At 51.7% G+C, this 20,322-nt stretch overlaps 1 protein-coding gene across 13 annotated transcripts in view; it reads right to left on the bottom strand.

Moving 5' to 3' along the window:
- P4HA2 (prolyl 4-hydroxylase subunit alpha 2) overlaps positions 1-20,322 on the bottom strand; it is a 287,775-nt gene that overhangs the window by 19,779 nt on the left and 247,674 nt on the right. For 3 of the 13 annotated variants that reach the window (XM_049872799.1, XM_049872788.1, XM_049872698.1), the window contains exons 3-6: positions 4,228-4,327; positions 3,609-3,705; positions 3,092-3,243; positions 67-204 (exon numbers count right to left, since the gene is read on the bottom strand). In XM_049872799.1, the coding sequence (XP_049728756.1) occupies positions 67-204; positions 3,092-3,243; positions 3,609-3,705; positions 4,228-4,309 (469 nt within the window). In that variant the 5' untranslated portion in view covers positions 4,310-4,327. The other 10 variants (XM_049872707.1, XM_049872737.1, XM_049872753.1 and 7 more) reach the window with 10 other exon arrangements.

Genomic DNA, 20,322 nt, shown 5'->3' with positions numbered 1-20,322 from the left:
CAGCCACCAACAAGACACACATAGGACAGGCATAGCCTGGATAAATGGATAGCCTGGATAAGTTACCTGGAAGTTCCCCTCTGGAAATCTTGTCTGTGTCCAGTTTGTACGTGTCCTGAAGCCTCATCAGGGCCTTGGCAGCTCCTGTTTCATCCTCATCAGTGGGGAAGAACTGCCGCTGCACTGACAGGTTGGCAATAAAACCTTCCAAATGAAAGACCACACTTGATCCAGGGACAAATTCCACCAGGGACCAGAGAAACACCCATTAAAGAGATTCTGGCTAGTTGAATCCTCCCTCAAAGGCTGCTACCCCTTCTACCAGGAAGCCCTCCCTGATGGCTCCAGTCCATGGGGACCTCTCCTTAGTCCTCACTGTACCTACTGTCTGTGAAACTGAACAGAAATGGCCCCATACACTGGTTAACATTTGGGAGTCTTGGAGTCTTCACTCCAAAGCACTCAGTCAGACTCAGCAGACAGAGAATGGTCAGAAAGGGTAATTAAGAGGGACACAGGAGAGAACTTGGGAGGTTGGTTTATCGACTCCCCAGTGGAAAATGAATCACTTGGGAAACTTTGATCCCTGTTTACTGGGCTGTCCAGGTAACCACGGATTCCAGCCCACATCTCAGGGTGAGGAGCTCAAAGGACAGGGGAGGTCAACTCAGAGAGCCCAGCTATCCACTCACTACTGACCACTGGCCCTTAGCATCCAGAAAGGGGATGGCAGTCCTGGGGGCACTTGGTACTGTCTCACCCCACCCCCAATTACCAGCTTAGGGACTATCTTGCCAGGCCGAGCACCAAGGTGTGTGAGCAACTCAGAGAGGCCACACTGGGCCGTGCTTTGCTCTCTATGGTATTCCTACTCCTCAGATCTACAACGAGCTTGGTGCAAGAGTTCCCCAAATGTGGTGCTCAAGACCATAGCCTGGAGCCTGGGAGAGGCGCTGCCCACAGAACTACTCCAAGGAGGCTGTTTTGGGACCCCAAGCCCTAGCTGTAAAGCAAGATATGTGCCTCCTATAAGCCTAGCACTCCAGGGAGGAGCCAGGCCCTGCCATGCTGACTCAGGGGCTTCGATTCTGCCTGTAGCTGAGAACTGGGAGGGGAACTCCTAGGCTGTTCCTTCCCTGAGTTCCTCCCAAAAGCAGCAGTACCCACTGCCACTCACTCGCATGACCTCAGGCTCAAACACTCACTTGTAGCTGTGCCTGGGGACCCAGGGACCAAGATGCAACCCTGTCTTCCTCATGGCTGCAATGCCAGGAACTCTAAGAGTTTAGAATCCAGGAAGAGAAAAACAACACGTTCCCAGAAACTACATTGCCAGCGTGGCCCCCTCATTTCATGGGCAAGAACTCTGAGAGAGATGAAAATATCCTACTGCTTGCTCTCTGGGCCTATCCTGCCTCCCTCCAGTAATTATAAGGGTTTCTAAAGGAACCGGATGTTGGTGGTGGGGGTTGGGAGTGTGGAGAGTAAGACTGGAGGGCAGAAGGTCATCTCAGACAGGCTTAGGGCTTAGTCTCCTACCGCAAAAGCAGAAAAGACTGTTCTGAGCCACAGGCCCAGGCTGGGAGGCAGGGCTCTGGGAAAGGCAGCTGTGGCTTCTGGAGCAGTGAGCTCACTGGGCACATCTCCAGAGCGGCTGAGTTCACCAGTCCCTCCCTGGAGGCACCTCTGTCCCCAGCCAAGCCCAGCCCAGTCTGGCCACATGGACTGAAACGCCTCAGCCACAGAGACAACTAGTCTGAAGTTAATCAGCACTCCCAGCTTGGGGAGGGTGTCTAGGGGAGGCCAGGGGCAGAGCCTGGGCTTGGGGTCGGGGGCCCACCATCACTTCCTTCTGAGAGGACAGTGTTAGACATGGGAAGTACTACCACAATAAAAGTGCCATGCACAGTTAAGAGCTTTAAAAAGTTCACATTCTCATCTGTAAGTAATACTACGCCTAGGAATTGTTCCTAAGAAAATAACCAGGAATGGGCATGCAAGATTGCTGATAATTTGGAAACAATCCCACATCCAATGACTTGACATGTTTTGTTTGTAAAAGGTATCAATGGGAATGAATTTAGATAAGGCCAGGCTCTGCAGCTTGCTTTGGCTCCGCAGCCAGTCCATTTTCCCTCATTTTTATTAACACTTTGGTCCCTGACAGCAAGTGAGCTTGCATCCCCTAGTATATACCAGACTCCATTTTTTAAAAAATGTATATGCATATGTCGAAAGACTGAGGTTCTAATAGTGCTTATCACTAGGTAATTGGATTAAGAATTGTAATTTATCACAAAAACACGTATTGTTGTGTGCTGTCGAGTCACTTAGCAGTTAAGCACTTAACCACTGTGCCACGAGATCTCCTTGGGGATGGAATAATGAGGAGTTATTGTTTAATGGGGGTCCCTGGGTGGCACAAATGGTTTGTGCTCAACTATTAACCCAAAAGTTGGCAGTTCGAACGCACCCAGCAGCACCACAGGAAAAAAGGCGATCTGCTTCTGTAAGATTAAAAACAAAAACAAAAAACAAACCTGTTGCCATCAAGTAGATTCCAGCTCATAGCAACCCTATAATTCATGGCAGAACTGCCCCATAGGGTTTCCAAGGCTGTAAATCTTTACAGAAGCAGACTGCCACAGGCTTCTCCCACGGAGAGGCTGGTAGGTTTGAACTGCTGGCCTTTCAGTTAGTAGCCAAGCACTTAACCACTGCACTGTCAGGCTTCGTTCTGTAAAGATTACAACCAAGAAAACCCTATGGAGCAGTACTACCCTGTTAACACATGGGGTTGCCTTGAGTCAGAACCAACTCAACAGCAGCAGGTTTTGGTTTCTTTATTGCTTAACGGGTATAGCATTGGATGTGGGACTATATTCATAAAAACCAAACAAATAAATAAACTAGGACAGCCAATTGCTAAGTCCCACAGAAAAAGGAGAGAGCCATGGGACTAGAAGGGTCCATGTTCACATACTACACATGTCCACCACACCAAGACCCAAGACAGGTGCAGGCATGCATACACCAGGAGTAAGCACACAAACATACCAGCTCACCTAAACACCTGCTCACCGCTCCTCACCTGCTGCCGAGTCTTGCAGGACAAGGTCCTCCAGTGCAGGCCAGTCTGTGTTCAGCCGCTTCACCAGTTTGTAGGCATTTACAGGGTGAGCCAGGTAGCCCTCAGGGTCAGCTGCCGACTTGCTGGTCAGCGCTTCCATTTTGTTGGCCCAACTGTGGAACCAGAGGAAAAGGAAGATTAGCATGCCCACCCACACAGTTCTTAACCTGTGGTAATTTCCATGGTGAGATCCAGGGCCCTTTTCATCTACAGGTAATAATAAACACGGTAACTACCCACTGATACTTCAAGCCCTTTAATCTAGATAAGATGTGAGAGCCCAATGTAAGCAAAAAGGCTCTTAGAAAAGAAAAACAAAAACCGTGACTCCTTAACCCATGTACTACACTCTGGAGGACTGGCATGAAGTAACCCTCAATCCAGCCCTGCTTCTCTCTCTCAAGGGCTCCCTCTTATGGGCACCCTGGATGGGCTCCTGGGGGGGCAGAGGGGCTGACTCGAGGTAGATGTAAAACACCTCTTAATCTTGGAGAGCTTGGCTTCCTCCACAAGGATATACTCCTTCAGAGACTTCACCAGGTCTTTCTCTGCATAAATCAGGTCTGTCATGTGCCCTGCAAGAGAGAGAAGGGGCCAGTGAGAAACAGATGGATGTCTGGCTGTTTCCTTGGGGCAGAGGACACCAACCAGGGGAGTGTCACTGTCTTGTGATGGTGGGGACCTAGAGTTACAGGGGCCCTAGGCACTCATAGGATCCTGGCCCCCAGCTTCAGGCAGAGAGGCAGAAGTGCCCAAAGGAGTGTCTGGGAGAAGTGCATTGGGCCGCAGAGTGTTCTCTGCTCAGAATCACTCTCTGATCCAGGAGAAGGGTGGTTAGAAAGGCCAGGCAGTCCAGGAGCAGCCTGCACTTCCCAGGGAGCAAGGCCCAATGCAGACAGCTGGCTCCCAGGACATCCAGCTCATCAGGACCTCAGAAGGAAAAACAGCAATTCTGCAAGCTCTGCTCTCCCTAGAACTGGTGGAAACCAGCAGATGAGGCCATCTTGCCCTGAGTGAGAACAGGTTTCTGGTAACGTTATCCCCTGGCATTTGAGCCAAGGGTAGCTCAGATAGGTGATAACCCTATTGGCCCATACCGATGGAGGTGAAGAATTCGGCCCCCACACAGCGCAGGACACCAAACCAGGCCATCAGCAGCATGGACACCTGGAGTCTCATGGTCACAGAGGTCAGTGTCTGTAAGGCATTTAGTAACATTCATTAGATCAACTATAGAAAGAGCAACTTATGTGAAAAGACACACACACGTGTATAAATATACGCATCTATTCAAACATGCCAAAATCCTGGCCCAGCTCACAGAAGCTAAGGAGCATATTCAGGATCACCACTGGAAAGAGTGTGGGGTGTGGAACCAGTGACTTGTGCTCAATTATGGCCCCTCCTCTGGCAGATGACCTGCCCTCAGGAGAGGTCCCACCCCTCTCAGTTCCACATGAGAAGGCTAAGCCATGGCAGGAGTAGGGTCACTCTGGTTCTAACAGTCTGTCAGTTCCTGATTCTGACCCACCCATTCTCATTTCACCGACTGCTTGTCTGGTTCGATCCTTCCTTCCAACACATGTGCCGGGAGAGTGTCAGATGCCAGGGACCCAGATATAACACACAGCCCCTGCCCATGACAGTAAGGAGCTACAGTGACAGAAAGAGAACTTGACACAATGTGGTATATGACCCAGGGGACCCACCCCCAAGGTGAGGCATTCAGCAAATGGCCAGCCAGAAGAGGAATAAATCTGAGCCCTGCCAGTCTGCACCTGTCAACACAGGAGAACGGTCGGGGGGTGGGCAATCTCAGGCAGACACTGCTTTTTCTGTAGTGAGGCTCCTCTGCAGACACTGTCCTCCCTGGCCAGCCACAAATATTGACTAAAGGCACTCAGCTAGGCACTCAGGATACAAAGATGAATAAGCCACTGTCAGCCAAAACCTCAGGCTGGGCTGGACTGGTAACATGGGGAAGAGACCAGCTTCTGTCTTCTCGTCAACCTACAAAGAGCCAGAGACACTTTCCAGTGCAGCAGGCACAACCTGGGGCAAGCCCCACTGGCAACTGATCCGTACTCACAATGGAAACTTTAGACATCAGCTCCCAGCTCGGCCATGCAGCCCACAGCATGCCCAGGAGATAAGCTGGTCCTACCTGAGGTACCCGGCTAGAGGATCAGCACCCATCTGGGCCTGGTTCTGCCAGCCCTTCCTCTTCCCACTTCCATTTCAGCCAAACCCAGTGGAGTGTACAAATGGAAATGTACTAAAACAAAAGAAATACAGATGCTTCCCCCAAAATGTAAGCCTTATCTGAGCTGACTAACGCCCATCCATCAATTCTTTGCCTGCCACAGTCAATCAGACACACAGTCACACCCACCATTACTCACCTCATCCTTTCAGAAGAAATCCCAACCTGTTAACGGTTCCACGTTAGGGTGAGAGAAGCCCAACCACAACTCCCACCCCTAGACAGGTGCCTGTACCAATAAAACAAGGGAATAAGTGTTTGGCCCCATTAGTCTTGCCACTGCCAAAGGTCTGCAGAACTGGCAGCAAGCCTGTCACTACACTAGGAGTTGGGGGCACAGAGACACATAGGACAAGGCCTTTCAACCCAGAACCTGCTGCAGGGTAGGGAGTACTAGGCTAAGGGCTCTGTCATGTAGTTAGGAGTCAGAGGAAGGCAAGTAATTGAGAGAAGGTGAAATCTGCATGTTTTCCCTGTTCTAGCCACAGGCCTGCTCCCGGAAGCCTGACCATACCACCCTCTCAGCCCCAGGATTCTAGAAGGCCTCTGCTCTTGCTTACATAAGCCACTTCCACTTAAAGGGATAGGTGTCTGTTCCTTGCACCTACATAGGCTTGAGCAGCTCAGGAGAGCATCTCCTGTATGTGTGTGTACGGAGGCGACAGGCAGAAAGAACCCAGGGCCAGAAGAAAGTATCTGTGAGTAGTGAGGGACCAGCCAGCTGTCCCTCAGAGCTGGGACAGTGGAAAAGCAGGCTCCAGGCAGGAGACCAGACTACACATGGTTGGGACTTGGGGGCCCTTGTTGTGTCACTAGTTGCAGTTACATACCTCTTCAGAGAGCAGGTAACAAATCCAGGGGAAGGAGAAGCCTCTCCATTCCTTTCAAATCACCCTGGTGATACGGTCCACGGTTTGTGGCTTACAGCACTCAGGAAAAAACAGCCAGGTTTCTTCATTACATGAATACCAGCTGTCAGTTCTCTGGAATGTGCTGTGTGGCTTAGACTGAGCCCATCCATGAATCCTGGCCTGGAGGCAGAGCCCCAAAGAATCACAGATGGGATTTTGAAAAATGATTTACCAAGAGCCTGCAAAGTCCTGCTCTGGCCAGGGAGAGGGGATGATGACTCTGTTGGCCCAGAGAGCTGGGCACCCCAGCAGCTCCCAGCCTGCTACAGCCACACTGCCACCCCAGGAAGGGGTACCCTGGAACCCTACCCCTTTGCTCCTGATCCTGGGCCCCTGGATACAAAAGGCATTGTACAGAAAAGCATCTAATCAGGGCTAAGTTGGGATGGGGCAGCATCCAGGGAGGACTATGCCCCACGGTGTGGGAAAGGCCAGGCACCTACATGCCCCCCATCCCATCTCATACGTAACACCCAGCGCTCACTTAGGACAGAGTAGGTAGAAGTATGTGTGCCTGCCCAAACCGAAAAAAAACAAACCCACTGCCATCAAGTCAATTCTGAATCATAGCAACCCTATAGGACAGCACAGAACTGCCCCACAGGGTTTCCAAGGAGCAGCCAAGCTCTTAACCACTGCACCACCAGCACTAGTGCTGCCAAAAGCCCTCCTGGCAACCCTCAGAAAGAAATGCTTCCTAGTACTTAGTCACAGATTTGTTTAAGACAGAAAAATATAGATTTTAGAAACTACACTTCTTCCACATAATGGATTGTTATGTCGCCATTATAAACGAATGATGCTCGTATATTGACACAGAGGGAAGATCCAAATACGCTGATAAGGGAGAAAAGCAGGCTCCTACATAATATGGGTCCTATGATTCCATTTTTGTAAGATAGTCATAAACCTAGTTGGACCTTGGTGAAGTGATTTTATTTTACCCTTTATTTGTATTTCCTAATCTTTAGAAAAAGGAATTATATACAAACATTGAAAATATTTTATGATATGCTTCAAATGAAAAGGAACCAAAGTAGGCCCTTCTCAAATGGACTCCAACAGGATGTGGCAGCCCCAGAGTTTGTACCCCCATAGGTAGGTCACCCAGAGTCTGCCAACACCCCAGCAGCAGTGATTCACCCACCAGACGACTGACCCTGTTTCTAAGTGCTGGGCAATTCCAAGACACATAACCAGAGGCCCCTCCAAGCCTGCTCTTTGGAAAGGATGTTTAAAAGCTGGCCAAATGGCCATGAAAAGATGTTTCCAGCTGCAAGCTATGTCCTTAGCTTCTCCCCTTACCTCACTGGGCAGGACCTTCTGCCAAGCTCCCAGCTGCAATCCAAATACAGCAGCTCGAGTTTTAACAATGTATTTAGCAGCCTAGAAACAGAACATGGGTTTGCTGAGAACAAACAGGTCTTGCTGGGCACTGAACAAGAGCCTGCCTGCCTTCTGTGAAGGGGCAAAACTTGCCTGAACAGGGCTCCCCCCAGTGGCCCTGACTCACAATGGTGCTGCCAATTCCAGAAGGCAGAGCAGAGGACCTTGCGTGCTCGGTGGACTTGACACAAGCCGCATCTGAAGGAGCTGTGCAGAGGTCCCAGGATGCCCGACCACCAAAGCACACAGATGTCCATCAGGCCCACAAGCCACAGGCACCAGCACCCCTGGAAAGGAGATAGGAGGCACCCTATTCTCCTCTCCTAAAGCCAAGCCTCAACCATTATCCTGGTCTAAGCCTCCCCTACCTCCCCCTGGCAGCTACCGGGTCCCCACCTGCACTGGCTGTCCACATCTCATCCAGGACCACCCCCCACCTCTGCTGTACACAGTAGCCTGAGTGGGTTTACTGAAGCTCCTCATTTACTCCCTCTGCCCCCTGACCAGACACCCTCCAAAAGCTCTCCACGGCCCTCAGGATAAAGTCCAAATGCCTTAGCTCAAAGGACCTTTCTGACTCTGACTCTTTCAGCCCCATCTCATGACTCCAGGTTTCATACTTTAAACTACTATTTCATGCAGAAAATATTCTCCTTCGCCGAGAACTTACTGATGATGACTGGATGGTCATCTGTTTCTTTACACTTTCCTTATCAGGTACAGAAACACATTGATTTCCCCCTTTCCATCACAAAGTCTGCTGCTTCAGTAACCGGGCATTGAAGTAGAAGAGAGAGCTGATAAAACTGACATACAACGTCAAGCTGGGTTTGGCAGAGACTCAGCAAACTGGGTATGATTAGCTCACAAGAAGGGACTACACGCAAACACAAAATTCATACACCACTGTATCAGATATTCCTTACCTACTGCCTCATACTGTTTTAGCCTCACCTGTATTTTTTTATCTCCCTCAGCCACCGGCTCTGCCTCAGGCCCATGCCAGAGTGCCTGGCTCCTCCCAGTACTTCCAGACTCAGATGAAGTGCTGCACTACACTACAGGGTACAGCATCTGGCCCCTCCAGTGGCTACCAAAGGCTCTGGTGGTGCAACCAAGGAGTAAGGAGGCATTAACCCCTCTTGAGGCAACTCTGACCAATCAAGAACAGAAGACGAGAGGAGATAAACTCCTCCCTCTGGGCCTCCCCCATGACTAACTGTTCTGAGGTACTAAAATTTCAGTAGAACTCAGCCAGATAAGTCCTGAATGACTGAACAACTAGTATGACTCTGAGCAGCAGTGACCAGCGTGCTAAAGCACAGCCCTGTATTTGCTTCCCAGCCTTCCCTATCTCACTCTTCTTTTCCCTCACCCTTGCTGTCCTGCAGCTGCACCTTCCGACAAAGCATTAAACACACTCTGCCTCAAGCTCTGTTTTCTGAGAACCTAGGCTAAAAGAGCCACTATCTGTGTTTCCAAAAATCTTTCATATCTACCATCTAATCCTCACCAAAGCCTTATACATTAGATAATTACCTCCATTTCACAAATAAAATAGTTAACTGGGGCTGAGAGAGGGATTTCTCCACATGTGACATCCGAAATCAAATCAATGGTAGAACCAAGACTCAAACCTAGTAATGGGACTCCTAAAACATACTTTCTACTAGATATTGCTGCCACCCAATCCTACTCAATATCTGTTGCCTAACTGCACAAGGGCCTCCCAAATGGGGGAGCCGCACTTTGCCCTGGCCAAGGACTTTATCCTGGGTCACCCCACAGGTTTACAAAGCAGCTTCATGACATCCTTGCCTAAATCCCACCAGAGAAAGGACAGCAACATGGTTCCCTGAGTTCAGGTGAGCAGTCACTCCTGCCCCACACATCACAGCCCTCACAGATGACCAACCAGCTCAGCTGAGGGCAAGGCAGTACAGTACAGTGGGCAGGCACACCTGCCCTGGGGTCAGACAGACACAGATTTAAATCCCCACTCTACCACCACTTCCTGGCTTTGTGACTTTGGACAGGTTGCAGGTCTCTCTGGACCTCAGTGTCCCCATCCACATAATAGAGGTAAAATTAGGACCACACCTCATAGGGCTGTTGTAAGAACTGAATGAGCAGACACACATCAGTGGGCATCATCAGCACCAAGGGCACCAGAGGAACATCAGTGGACCTGAAGCAGACAGCTTCCAGCACAAGTCAGCCAATCCCTGGGAGAGGGGGAAGGCCTAGCCTAGAGAACAGTGATGACGCAAACAAGGCAAAAATTAGGCAAACCCCATGTCCCAGGAGTGCCAGAAGAGTTGTAATAGACTTAATTCAGGAGAGACTAGAGCCAAACGTAATGCGGCACAATGATCATCAAGGGACAGGCCCTGGAACTGGTCGATCACTGGCTCTAAAGCTCACCAAGGAAGGAAAGTTCTGCTGGCAAACAGCAGGGGACTGGGACAATATGCCAGGATTTCATTTACTTTTGCGCCTTTGACCTGCTCGCTCCAAGCTGAGACAAGCACTAGGTTACAGGATCTCAGCCACACCCTGGCCCTCAAAAGCACCAGGTCTAGCAAGCACGCCCTGAATGGTCTAGAGCAGACACTGGTCTGGGACCAAGCTCCAGACAGATCCCATCTGAGCTGCAGAACCCATTATGCCAGCATAAAACCCCAGAGATTGCAGGGCCCACCAGCCCTCCCTACTCCAGGACAAGATGATGTTCCATCCTGGAACACTTCAAAGTCCAAATTGCTAGATTCAAGCAGCTCTTTCAAATTTTAACTCTTGCTCCAGCACTCTGTCTGGGCTTGCACGTGCCTGCATCACAGTATTTCCTGCCAACCTCCATCTGCGTAAAATTAAACTCTTGACAGATCCCAGAAGCCAGGGACACACCCAACAGCCCTCTGCACACTATCAGCCAGCGTGGCCACAAATCAGCCAAGGTCTTGCACTCTGCCTCAGACCCTCCCAAGGATGTAGGAGGGCAGAGCAAACAGTGAGGCTCTCTCAGGAAATAAGAAGACCCCAGATTCCCTGCCCCCACTCATTCCTCAGGGCTGCTCCCACACAGTCCCTCCCTCTGATGAGCACTCACTCACCCAGCCCCTCCCTTGCCAGCACTACGCAGCAACCTCAGAGAGCTTATGGGCTGGCTACCCACGGGCAAGAATAGCACCACCGCTGCCGCCGCTGTTTCTTTCTCTTCCTCCCTCATGTCTCGTCCTAGGTACACTCCAGGCAGAAGCCAGGCACACAGGAGGTCCTCAAGGAATGAACGGAGATCAGCTATGACCAAGCTAATTCAGTGGCAAAGCAAATGCTCTTCCAGGCAGTCAATTTCAAAGGCTGTCACAGGGCAGGAGGGCTTATCAGAAGCCACAGCCAATGCCTCAGCTCAGTCGTCACCATGTCTGCCTGCCAGGCTCTCCAAGAGCTAGGGTGGCAGCATCTCTGGGATGAGGCCCCAGCCAACTCACTCCATCCTTGCTACGTGGCTTCCTTAGCTGGGCCACACAGTGGACAGGCTTGGCCATATGAGAACACAAAGACCCCGGAAGAAAAGAATTCAAAGCCCAAACATCTTGTGACTGGGGAGAAGTGAGCAGAGGCTGGCTGGACCCTGAGACTCAGAAACCGCAGTGAGAGACTGAACCCTGGACATTTCAGGGCAGTTGAAGTACAAGCCAAAGGAAATCCTGGGTCTTACAACAGAGAACTAAATCATGGAACCTATTGTCCCAGAGGAAACCCTGGTGGCACAGTGGTTAAGTACTATGGCTGCTAACCAAAAGGTCAGCAGTTCCAATCCGCCAGGCGCTCCTTGGAAACTCTACGGGCCAGTTCTACTCTGTCCTATAGGGTCACTATCAGTCAGAATCGACTCGACGGCACTGGGTTTGGTTTTTTTGGTTATTGTCCCAGATATGATACAGGCTGAGAACAAGCAGCAGCTTGTGAAAACATTTTGTAAAATCTTAGGTGGACAATGGATCTCTGCAGAGTCTGGGACATTTAAGAATACCCTGAGCTACAAAGCGATGCCCCCCAACCCTGACTCTCAGGGCCAGGATCTCCTGCAAGAAGGCTGGGTCTGTTGGGTCCATGATGGCCCACACTGAGAAGCATAGGCCTTAGGTGTCACTCTACAGCAAAAGACACCAGCCTAAGTCCTGGGAGGGACCCCAGTGCTTTCCTACACCATATTAAAGGTGCTAGATCAGAACACAGAGGCCAGAGGCCCACCTCTGCTGCCCAGCAATGTCTGGGGCAGGAAGTGCCCTAATGCACTCAGGCTGCAAGGGCATGATCCACGTGCAGGGCACAGTGCCAGGCACTGTCCTCCCACTTCAGGTTCTTGCAGATAGGGTTCATGGGCAGCTTTCCCATAAAGTGCCCCTTCTCCATCACTTTGCTTCCACTAGAGTGCCACAAAGGATGATGCTGGCCCAGGTCTGCCCACACACAGGCTGTTCCTCTGTCCAGGTTACTTTTTCTCCAGCCTTCATCTGACCAACCCAATTCATGGGTCACCTCCTCCAGGAAGTCTTCTGGCTCGAGACACCCACCCATCCCTCTGCCAAGTATTTACAGTACCTACTCCATCCCGGCACAGCACTCACCACACTTTCCCCCTCTTCCAGTCTGTCTGCCTCACTGGGCTAGCTCCCTGCGGTGTCTGGCACACGGAAGGGTCCGTTTGTTGAATTAGTTAACTAATCACCACAAGTCTCCGCAGCTGCTGAGAAAAAAACAACACAGGCTTCCACAGGGATGTCTACAGAGGAAAAAAGGCTTTCTGATATAATCAGCCAGTCTAATGGGCACCTAGCTGGGCCCTGCCGGGCCAACACCACAGACTCCCAGTCCTTTTTGGGATTGGACCCCACGAACACTACACGGCCCCTTAGGGCCAGGACGACGCCCCCCCCCCCCCACCCCGCCCAATTCCAGCTGCGACAGCACTTGGGGGCCGGGCCACCCCTTCCCGGGTAACCTGACAGGGCAGGGCGGCCAAGTTCCCCGCCCAGCCAGACTCAGGCGCCAAGAAAACCGGCAGGAAGAGCGCCGCTGACCTCCCCACCCTGAGCTCGGAGAGGGGACACAGGCGGCCAGACAGGACCCCAGAGGGTGGTGGAAACAGGGCGAGGGCGTGGGGCTGCGGCCCGGACTACGCTGCAGACCGCGGCCAAGGCGCTCCCGGACGGCAGGAGGCGCGACCCCGGCCCTAACCCCAACTCTCTGCCTGGCACGGCAGCACGCAGCGCCCTCCGAACCGGCCTGCGCCCCAGCCCACAGCGGACCGGCGGGCAGGCGCTCACCTGGACGCGCGCCGCTCCCGGCGTTTCCAGAACCTCCCGCGGCACCGCCCGGCCGGCTCAGCACCTCCTCCCCCGGCGGCTCCGCCTCCTGCCGCGGTCCGGCTCCGCCCGCTTGAGCCGCCGCCACGTCCCCACCTCTCGTCCACCCCATGCCGGCCAGGCCCTTGGCTCCGTGCCCCGAGAGCCGCGGCCAGGGGTCGCCACCGCCGGCTCCCTCCGGGAGGCCCAGGCCGTCCGACTGCGCGAGAAGAGGGCAGCGGGCCTCGGGCCAGGCTGGAGCCGGCCGCCCGCGACCTTCATGCAGCCCGCCGCTCGCCGCACGTACGTCGCGCTCGCTTCGCCTCAGCCAGCTCCCACCTGTGAGAGTCAGCACGCCCAGCACGGATGCTGTAAGGGGAGCGTCCCCGCATGCTGGCGGGCTCCCAGTCCTCGCTAGTGCCCATTTTCTCAGTGGTCCTGCTCGGTCCTTGGGGCTTCTTGTGTCCCTCCCCCACCTCTGCCACGTTACAGGAGGCTGGGGTATCACGGGAGGGGCGAACAGACCAGGTACCTGAGGTCCACCCCCTAGAAACCAAGATTGGGAGGTCCGCCTCCAGGGCTGAGCTCCCCGGGGTATTCAGACTGTCCACAACCCGTGGGTCAGGCACTCGTTCTGTGTGTTGGGGGTGTGTGTAGGAAGAGGGGTGGGCTTAATGATGAGAAGGGAACTAATGAAAGACTGGAGGGGTTGGGGTGCAACAGCCTGGGGCCATTGGAGTCAGCCCTGGGTCTGCCCAGACCTTTACAACACTGGCCAGCATCAGCCAGTCCAGCTTGGGAGAGAATGAAGGCAGAGATGCAGCAAACCTTAGCCTGAGCAGGATAAAGCCCTGGTGGCCGAGCATTTTCCCACGCCTGTTCTGTGAACCTTCCTTGTAATGAATGAGGGGAAACACAGTCTGAGAATCTCATCAGGGAGCAGAGCCCAGAGCAGGAGGTGCCCAGCTTCAACTCAGGCCAAGTGTGGATATTCCCTGTGGCACGCCCGCCAGATGGACAGCCCAGACCTGGGGAAGGCACAAACACACAAAGAAATGCGTAGGACACGTTTAAAAGTCCTAACTACTGTTCCGCCCTTTGTCAGCCACCAGCAGGAGCTCTAAAACCAACCAATACCTTTTTGCATCTGCTTTTTTTATTCCCCCTGTTATGCCACAGGGGCTTCCCACTATCTGCCTAGGTCCCCCCCACCCCATCCCTTTCCTCTTCTCAGGAGCTTGCCCTGTGGATCATCCCTTCTCTCTCCTGAATGTTTGACCTCGCCATTTTAACTAGCCTATAAATATGTTCAAGCCTCTACTATGGAAACAAAACCCTCATTCGACCTCACTAACTACTGTGGTGTCTCTCTTCTCCCCAAACACAGTAAAATTCCTTGAAAGAGCATTTGTCTTCACGTTTTCACCTCCTTCCCACCCCTCAGGCCCCTGCAGTTGACTTTTTGACCCCTCACGACACCAAACCAGATTTCAACAAATTCTCTATGACCTCCCAAACCAAACCAACCCACTGCCATCCAGTTGATTCAGACTCATAGCGACCCCATAGGGTTTCCAAGGTTATAAATCTCTGTGGAAGCAGACTGCCACATCTTTCTCCCACAGAGCTGCTGCTGGTTTTGGACCACCAACCTTTCAGTTAGCAGTTGAGTGCCTTAACCACTATACCACCAGGGCTCCTCTATAACCTTCACATGTTTAAATTCAACAGCTATTGCCTTCCAAGGCCCCAGGAGCGCTTGACACCATTAGCCACTGTCTCCCTGGAACACTCATTACCTTTGGTTTCCCCCATCCTCTCTGGGCACCTCTGGCCAGTCTCCTTCCCCAGCCCATCATCCTCTACCTGCTGGTCATTAAAGGCCAAGATTCCTCCAGGGTCAGGCCTGGGCTCTCTGCTTTCCTCTTCTCTTTCTATAATTTCTCCCTGTAAGCAAACAACTCACAAATTTCTCTTGCCACCCCCTGCCCTTATTCCTGAGCTTCAGGTTCATATAACTGACCCCTCAGTCTACCTCTCCACTTGAGTGTCCACGGCCACCACATCCTCAATATGTCCAATACTGAGTTCATGCCCTCCTGCCTCCTCATATTCCCTGCCTCAGTGAAAGGTACCTTCTATCAGTCACCTAATCAGAAACCTGAAGCCACACTCAGCACTTCCCTCTTCCCTGTCCCCAGACCTTACCCATCCATATCCCAAGTTTGTTCAGTTTTACCGCTTATATCTCTCTCTGATGCATCCATTTCCCTCCATCCTCTTTCACTTGGATGATACGGCAGTCTCCAGGATGGCTATCCCCTCTTGTTCCCTCCCATCTCTCTTCCACGCAGCAGCCACAGAATACACATCTAAACCCATCTGTCTCAGCTTAGTGAATCGTACGGCTCTTAGGAAGCATCCTAAATGCGGTCTATAAGGCCCCACGTGGTTTGGCCACTGCTCACTTCTCCAGCCATGCTGACCTTCCTCCATACCCTCTAACTGGCCACTCTCTCTGTCCACTCCACCTTGGAACATGCTGTTCTTTCTGTCTAGAAAACTCTCCCACCACCACCAATTAAATTCTTCAGATCCCTGCTGAGGGATCTTTCCTTACTTTCCGGACCAAGTCAAAACTTGCTGTAACATCCTTTCATGTCCCCATATGCTTTGTAACACTTGCCACAGTTGATACAGTTGAATGTTTGATTAACGTCTGTCACTCCAGAAGGATGTGAACTATATGTGTCTTTGCCCCTCATCATATCCTCAGCCTCTATCACAAAACTGGGTACATGGTAAATGCTCAAGAAATATCGGCTGACTTATTTTTTATGAGGGAAAAGTGTTCCCTCAATACCTTGCCCCACTCTGTAGGTTTTTAATAGCCAAAGGCAAAAAGAAGGCCTCCATGGGGCCTTAGCATCCTGGTAATTCAGGACTCCTGCTGGGAATCAGAGGCCCTGACGGGGGCAGGACTGGCTGATGATCAGGTCTCCTTGGCAGGGCTTCGAACCCCAGTTCGTTCCGTTTGGAACTCCTGCTGAGAATTTGCATTCCACCCCAGATATACCGAACCAGCGTCTACAGTTTAACAAGATCCCCAGGTGATTCTTATGTGTAATAAATTTTGAGAACCACTGCTCTAGTAGTGGTTCTTATAACTGGTCCCTAACCAGCAACATTAGCACACCTGGGAACTTGTTAGAAATGCAAATTCTCAGCAGGGTTTTGAGCCAGAACAAACGGGTTCAAAGTCCTGCTCCTTAGTCTCCACTGCCCCTTGCCTTGCGGTAGGTGTTTATTCATTTATTCATTCGTGTATTCTTGTTCCCCCACTTCCCCCCACCCAAAAGATGCTGTGTCTGACCTCAGCCTCTTCTGTGGAAGCCCCAGGCCTCAGGAGCCTCAGACTCCATCCTGAGCTGCTCTGCTGACCACTGATATCCCCTCATGCCCTCCAGGGGCTGCTGGGCCTTGTAAATCCGAGGCTTTCAGCTCTGAATCTTCAGCCAGGCCCACTCCAGACCCATAGAGCCACAGCCCTTTCTTCATGACCACTTGATAGGTGAGCTCACCATCTCCCCACACCCCACCCAAACTGCTTTACTCCAGTGTCTCCCATATCTCCGGAAAGGAAATCACCACCTCCCAGTCACTTCTCTTTTCTCCGCTGCACCCCTCCACCCCATTGGAGATCTTACCTCGAGGATCAATCTCAATCCGTTCATTCTTCTCCAACCCTGTTGCCACATCCAACATTCAGGCCACCACAATCTCTCACCTGGATGATCCATCCTGGTCCATTGCTTTGACTCTGGCCCCCTCTATCTTTTCCCCACTCTGCAGGCAGAGTAATATTTTAGCAATGTGATTTTGATCATGTCATTTCCACATACAGATCTGCTCAACAGTGTCCTACCGTCCCAAGGATAGACACCAGCCTCCATCATCTTGTCATGTGCAGCCTCAGACTCAACGCTCCAGCCACCCCAGGTGTTTTTCAGCTCCCAGGATGAACCACACAATAGATCTCACTTCTTGGCCTTTGAACAATGTCATTCATCCTACCTGTTAACACTCCTTTCTCAAAAGATTGTTCCCTCCAAAAGCTTTCCCTGGGTCTAGCCTGAGTTGGGTCCCTGCTGCAGGCCCCATAGCCTCTCATGGATGAGTTTTATCCATACTGCCTGGCACCATTCACTGACTTCCTCCTTCACCTCTGTGCCTTCCTGGGATGGGGACTGCCTCTGTCCTGCTCAACACTGTGTGTCTAACTCTAGCAGAGGGCCTGGCACACAGGGCCTAAATGGGAAGTGGGAGACAAGAATGCATAAATGAATCAATGGACAGCCCCTCTATTGTGACCTGTAGGAGAGCTCACTGAACCCAGTGTGCCTCACTCAATGAATCAACAGCCGTCTTGAACAGCCACACATCAGAGAGATCCACACCTCCACCCCCTCCCCATTTCAACATTTCAATCCATTGTATGAACAAAGTCATACCTCCCTTCTGGTAAGGTCTCTATTATGTTCACTCATAAATTCACTCAATAAATATTTGCTCCAGCTGAGGACAGGCTGGGGATCCAGGGACCATGAATATCAAAGGGGCCTCTGCCTAATGAGGAAAATGGGCAAGTGAACAGAGTTCTACACAGCAACCTCATCCACGGAGGAAAAGACCAAAACTTCCCAGCTAGTGAAGGCTTCTTTTCGGAGGTGCTGCCTGCCTAGTGCCAGTCTTAGGGACTCCTCAGGCTCAAGATCGCACGTGGACTGTTACCTCTGACCTCAGTATGGCCAAATGAGGCTCCACATGATGTCTATGCACTCATCCAGGTATTTGTGTTCCCCCACTTCTTCTTTAGGCTCTGGATGGCTCTAAGGGACATCCCTGGCCCCCTGCAGCAGTCTGATCTTATCTGCCTGCCACCCCCATCCCAAGGACAGAACCTGGTTTTTCCCAGAAGGGACAGCAAAAAAAAAATCTGTGCTGGGTGAACAGGTAACTGAAGGGATGAGCAGGTGGGTGAAGTGCAGCCGCTCTCTCTAAACAGGGGTCTCTCAGTCTGCCCTGTAGCCCCCCACCTACCTGTGTTCCCTGCTCTAGTGTAAGGGGAACAAGTTCCACAGCTTGGCGTGAGGCCTCCTTGACTACTGATGACTCTTAGAGGCTCTGGCAACCACCACAGCAGCTGGCCAGGGTTTCTGAGCACCTGGTCTCTCTAGGGAATTCCTCAGAGCTGGGAGGGGCGAGATCAATCAATGCTGTGCAGAGGGTGTTGTATATGTTGACACTCATCTGTACCCTTTGGCACAGTTGGCATGCAGCTATCTGGGCCCAGAGACTAACCCCCCAAGTTCCTCCCCTTAGAGAGTGAGGAGAGACTGGGCGTGTCCCTATTTACCAGCCCTTTGATGCAAAGCTGGAGACAGGGCAGGAGGTGCAGTTTGAGTGGGGCCACCTAGTGGTGACCTGACTGCTTTGGAAACAGGACCTACCCAGCAGTCTGGTCTACAGCTGTGGGACTCTGGGGAAGGAAAGAGAATCTGGCAGAATCCCCAGGACCCTGCAGGGTCAGCCTTGGGCAGGACCAAGTGGATCCCCAGAGAGTGCGCCCCCCAAAATCCTTGAGTCCATTTAGTGAATGCAAAAGATGAAGCAGGCCCCAGAAAATAGCTATAAGTCCTCTCCCCTGTGTACCCCAACAGCCAAGAGTAGCAGAGCCAGCACGGGCTGGGCTGTCACTACAGGGTGGAGGAAGGTGCCCCAGGGCCTTCAGGAGCTATAATTACCTAGGAGGTCCAGGATAGCCCCCCTCCCAATGGTGGGGACAGTGGGCTCAGACCTCAACTTCCCTCCTCGTCCCCACTTCTAGGCAGGATACTGCTAGGCTAATGCAAACACCCAGAGGGCAGGAGTTAGCTTGGCACTGTGCTTACAAATCCTGGTATTTTGATACATAGAGCGTAAAGCCTGCTTTTTAAAGTTATTTTAATTAAAGCACAGCAGCCCCCTGTCCCTTCTGCCTCAGCCCTGAGCCCAAAGTGGGGCTGGGTGGGCATCAGGGATGGGTGAGGGTGAAGTGAGGGTTAGGGATAGCTATTGAGCATCTGACTTGGCTATTGTTTAAAAGGCCGAAAGTTCAGCGGTTTTAACATTTTTTTCAGCCCTCTCCAAAATGTCAGGGAGCCAGCAGAGCAGAGATTAGGGGAGCAACAAGAGGTGAGTCTGGGAGGTACCAAGAGCAGATGGCAGGGGGCCTAATGGATCACAGAAAAAGGCTTGGACATCATGCTGAAGGCAGGGAGCAGCCACCCGGGTGAAAGCAGGGGAGGAGCCGGATGGGATTTAGGAAGAGCACCATGGCTGCCTGTCACAGAGGGCAGGGATTGGGGGTGGTTGGGGGGAGGTGTTGTTGCAGGGTCTAGGTGACAGCTGACGGTGACCTGGACTGAGGAATGGCTGTGTGTTTAGAGATAAGTGAATAGACTCAAGAATTAATAAAGAGGTGAAATAGGAGGAACTATCATTCATTCACTCAACAAACATTTATTGAATGTTCTGCCCTGTATTCTGGGCTACCTCTTCAGGAGGAGGCACTACCTGTCACCCAGAATTAGCCCTTATCAACCTTGGACACCTTAGCCCCGTCACCCCAGAGCAGGCCTGCTAAAGGACATCAGTGATGACCCCCAGACAATGCCAGAACAAACCCATTGCTGTTGAGACAATTCTGACTCATGGTAAGTCCATATGTGTCAGAGTAAAACTGTGTTCCTTGGGGTTTTCAACAGCTGATTTTTCAGAAGTAGATCATCAGGCCTTTCTCCCAAGGCACCTGTGCAGCCAAGTGCATTAACCCCTTGCACCACCCAGGGAAGAATGCAAGAATGGGCAGAAAGAAATTGGCTACCCCAGAAAACAAGCCAGCACCCCTCAAGGTTCAGACTGACCTGGAATCTTAATCACAACGTCTGGTTTCCTTAATTAGGAGGCTCCCTCCATTGTAAGGTAACCACCCATTTAATGATGGTCTTGGCGCTAACTTGCTCATGGAGCCACCCTTCCTCTCCCTGTGCCTCATTTCCCCCCTTTATTTTTAAGTAAATGCACTTTATCTTGCTACAGTGATACGTGTTTGTTAGGTACATCATATCGTTTTTGGAGTGAGATCGGTGTCAGTCCATCCTGAGTGACCCTAGCCCTATCAGGTTTTGTGAGTTTTATACTGCACAAGCCTGCGGCTCCATTAGTATCACAGATATCATA

Source organism: Elephas maximus, chromosome 2 (assembly GCF_024166365.1).
Source record: "Elephas maximus indicus isolate mEleMax1 chromosome 2, mEleMax1 primary haplotype, whole genome shotgun sequence".
In the NCBI taxonomy this organism is placed as follows: Eukaryota; Metazoa; Chordata; class Mammalia; order Proboscidea; family Elephantidae; genus Elephas; species Elephas maximus.
The sequence above is the reverse complement of the archived record's forward strand: the minus strand, read 5'-3'. Positions and strand labels throughout refer to the sequence as shown.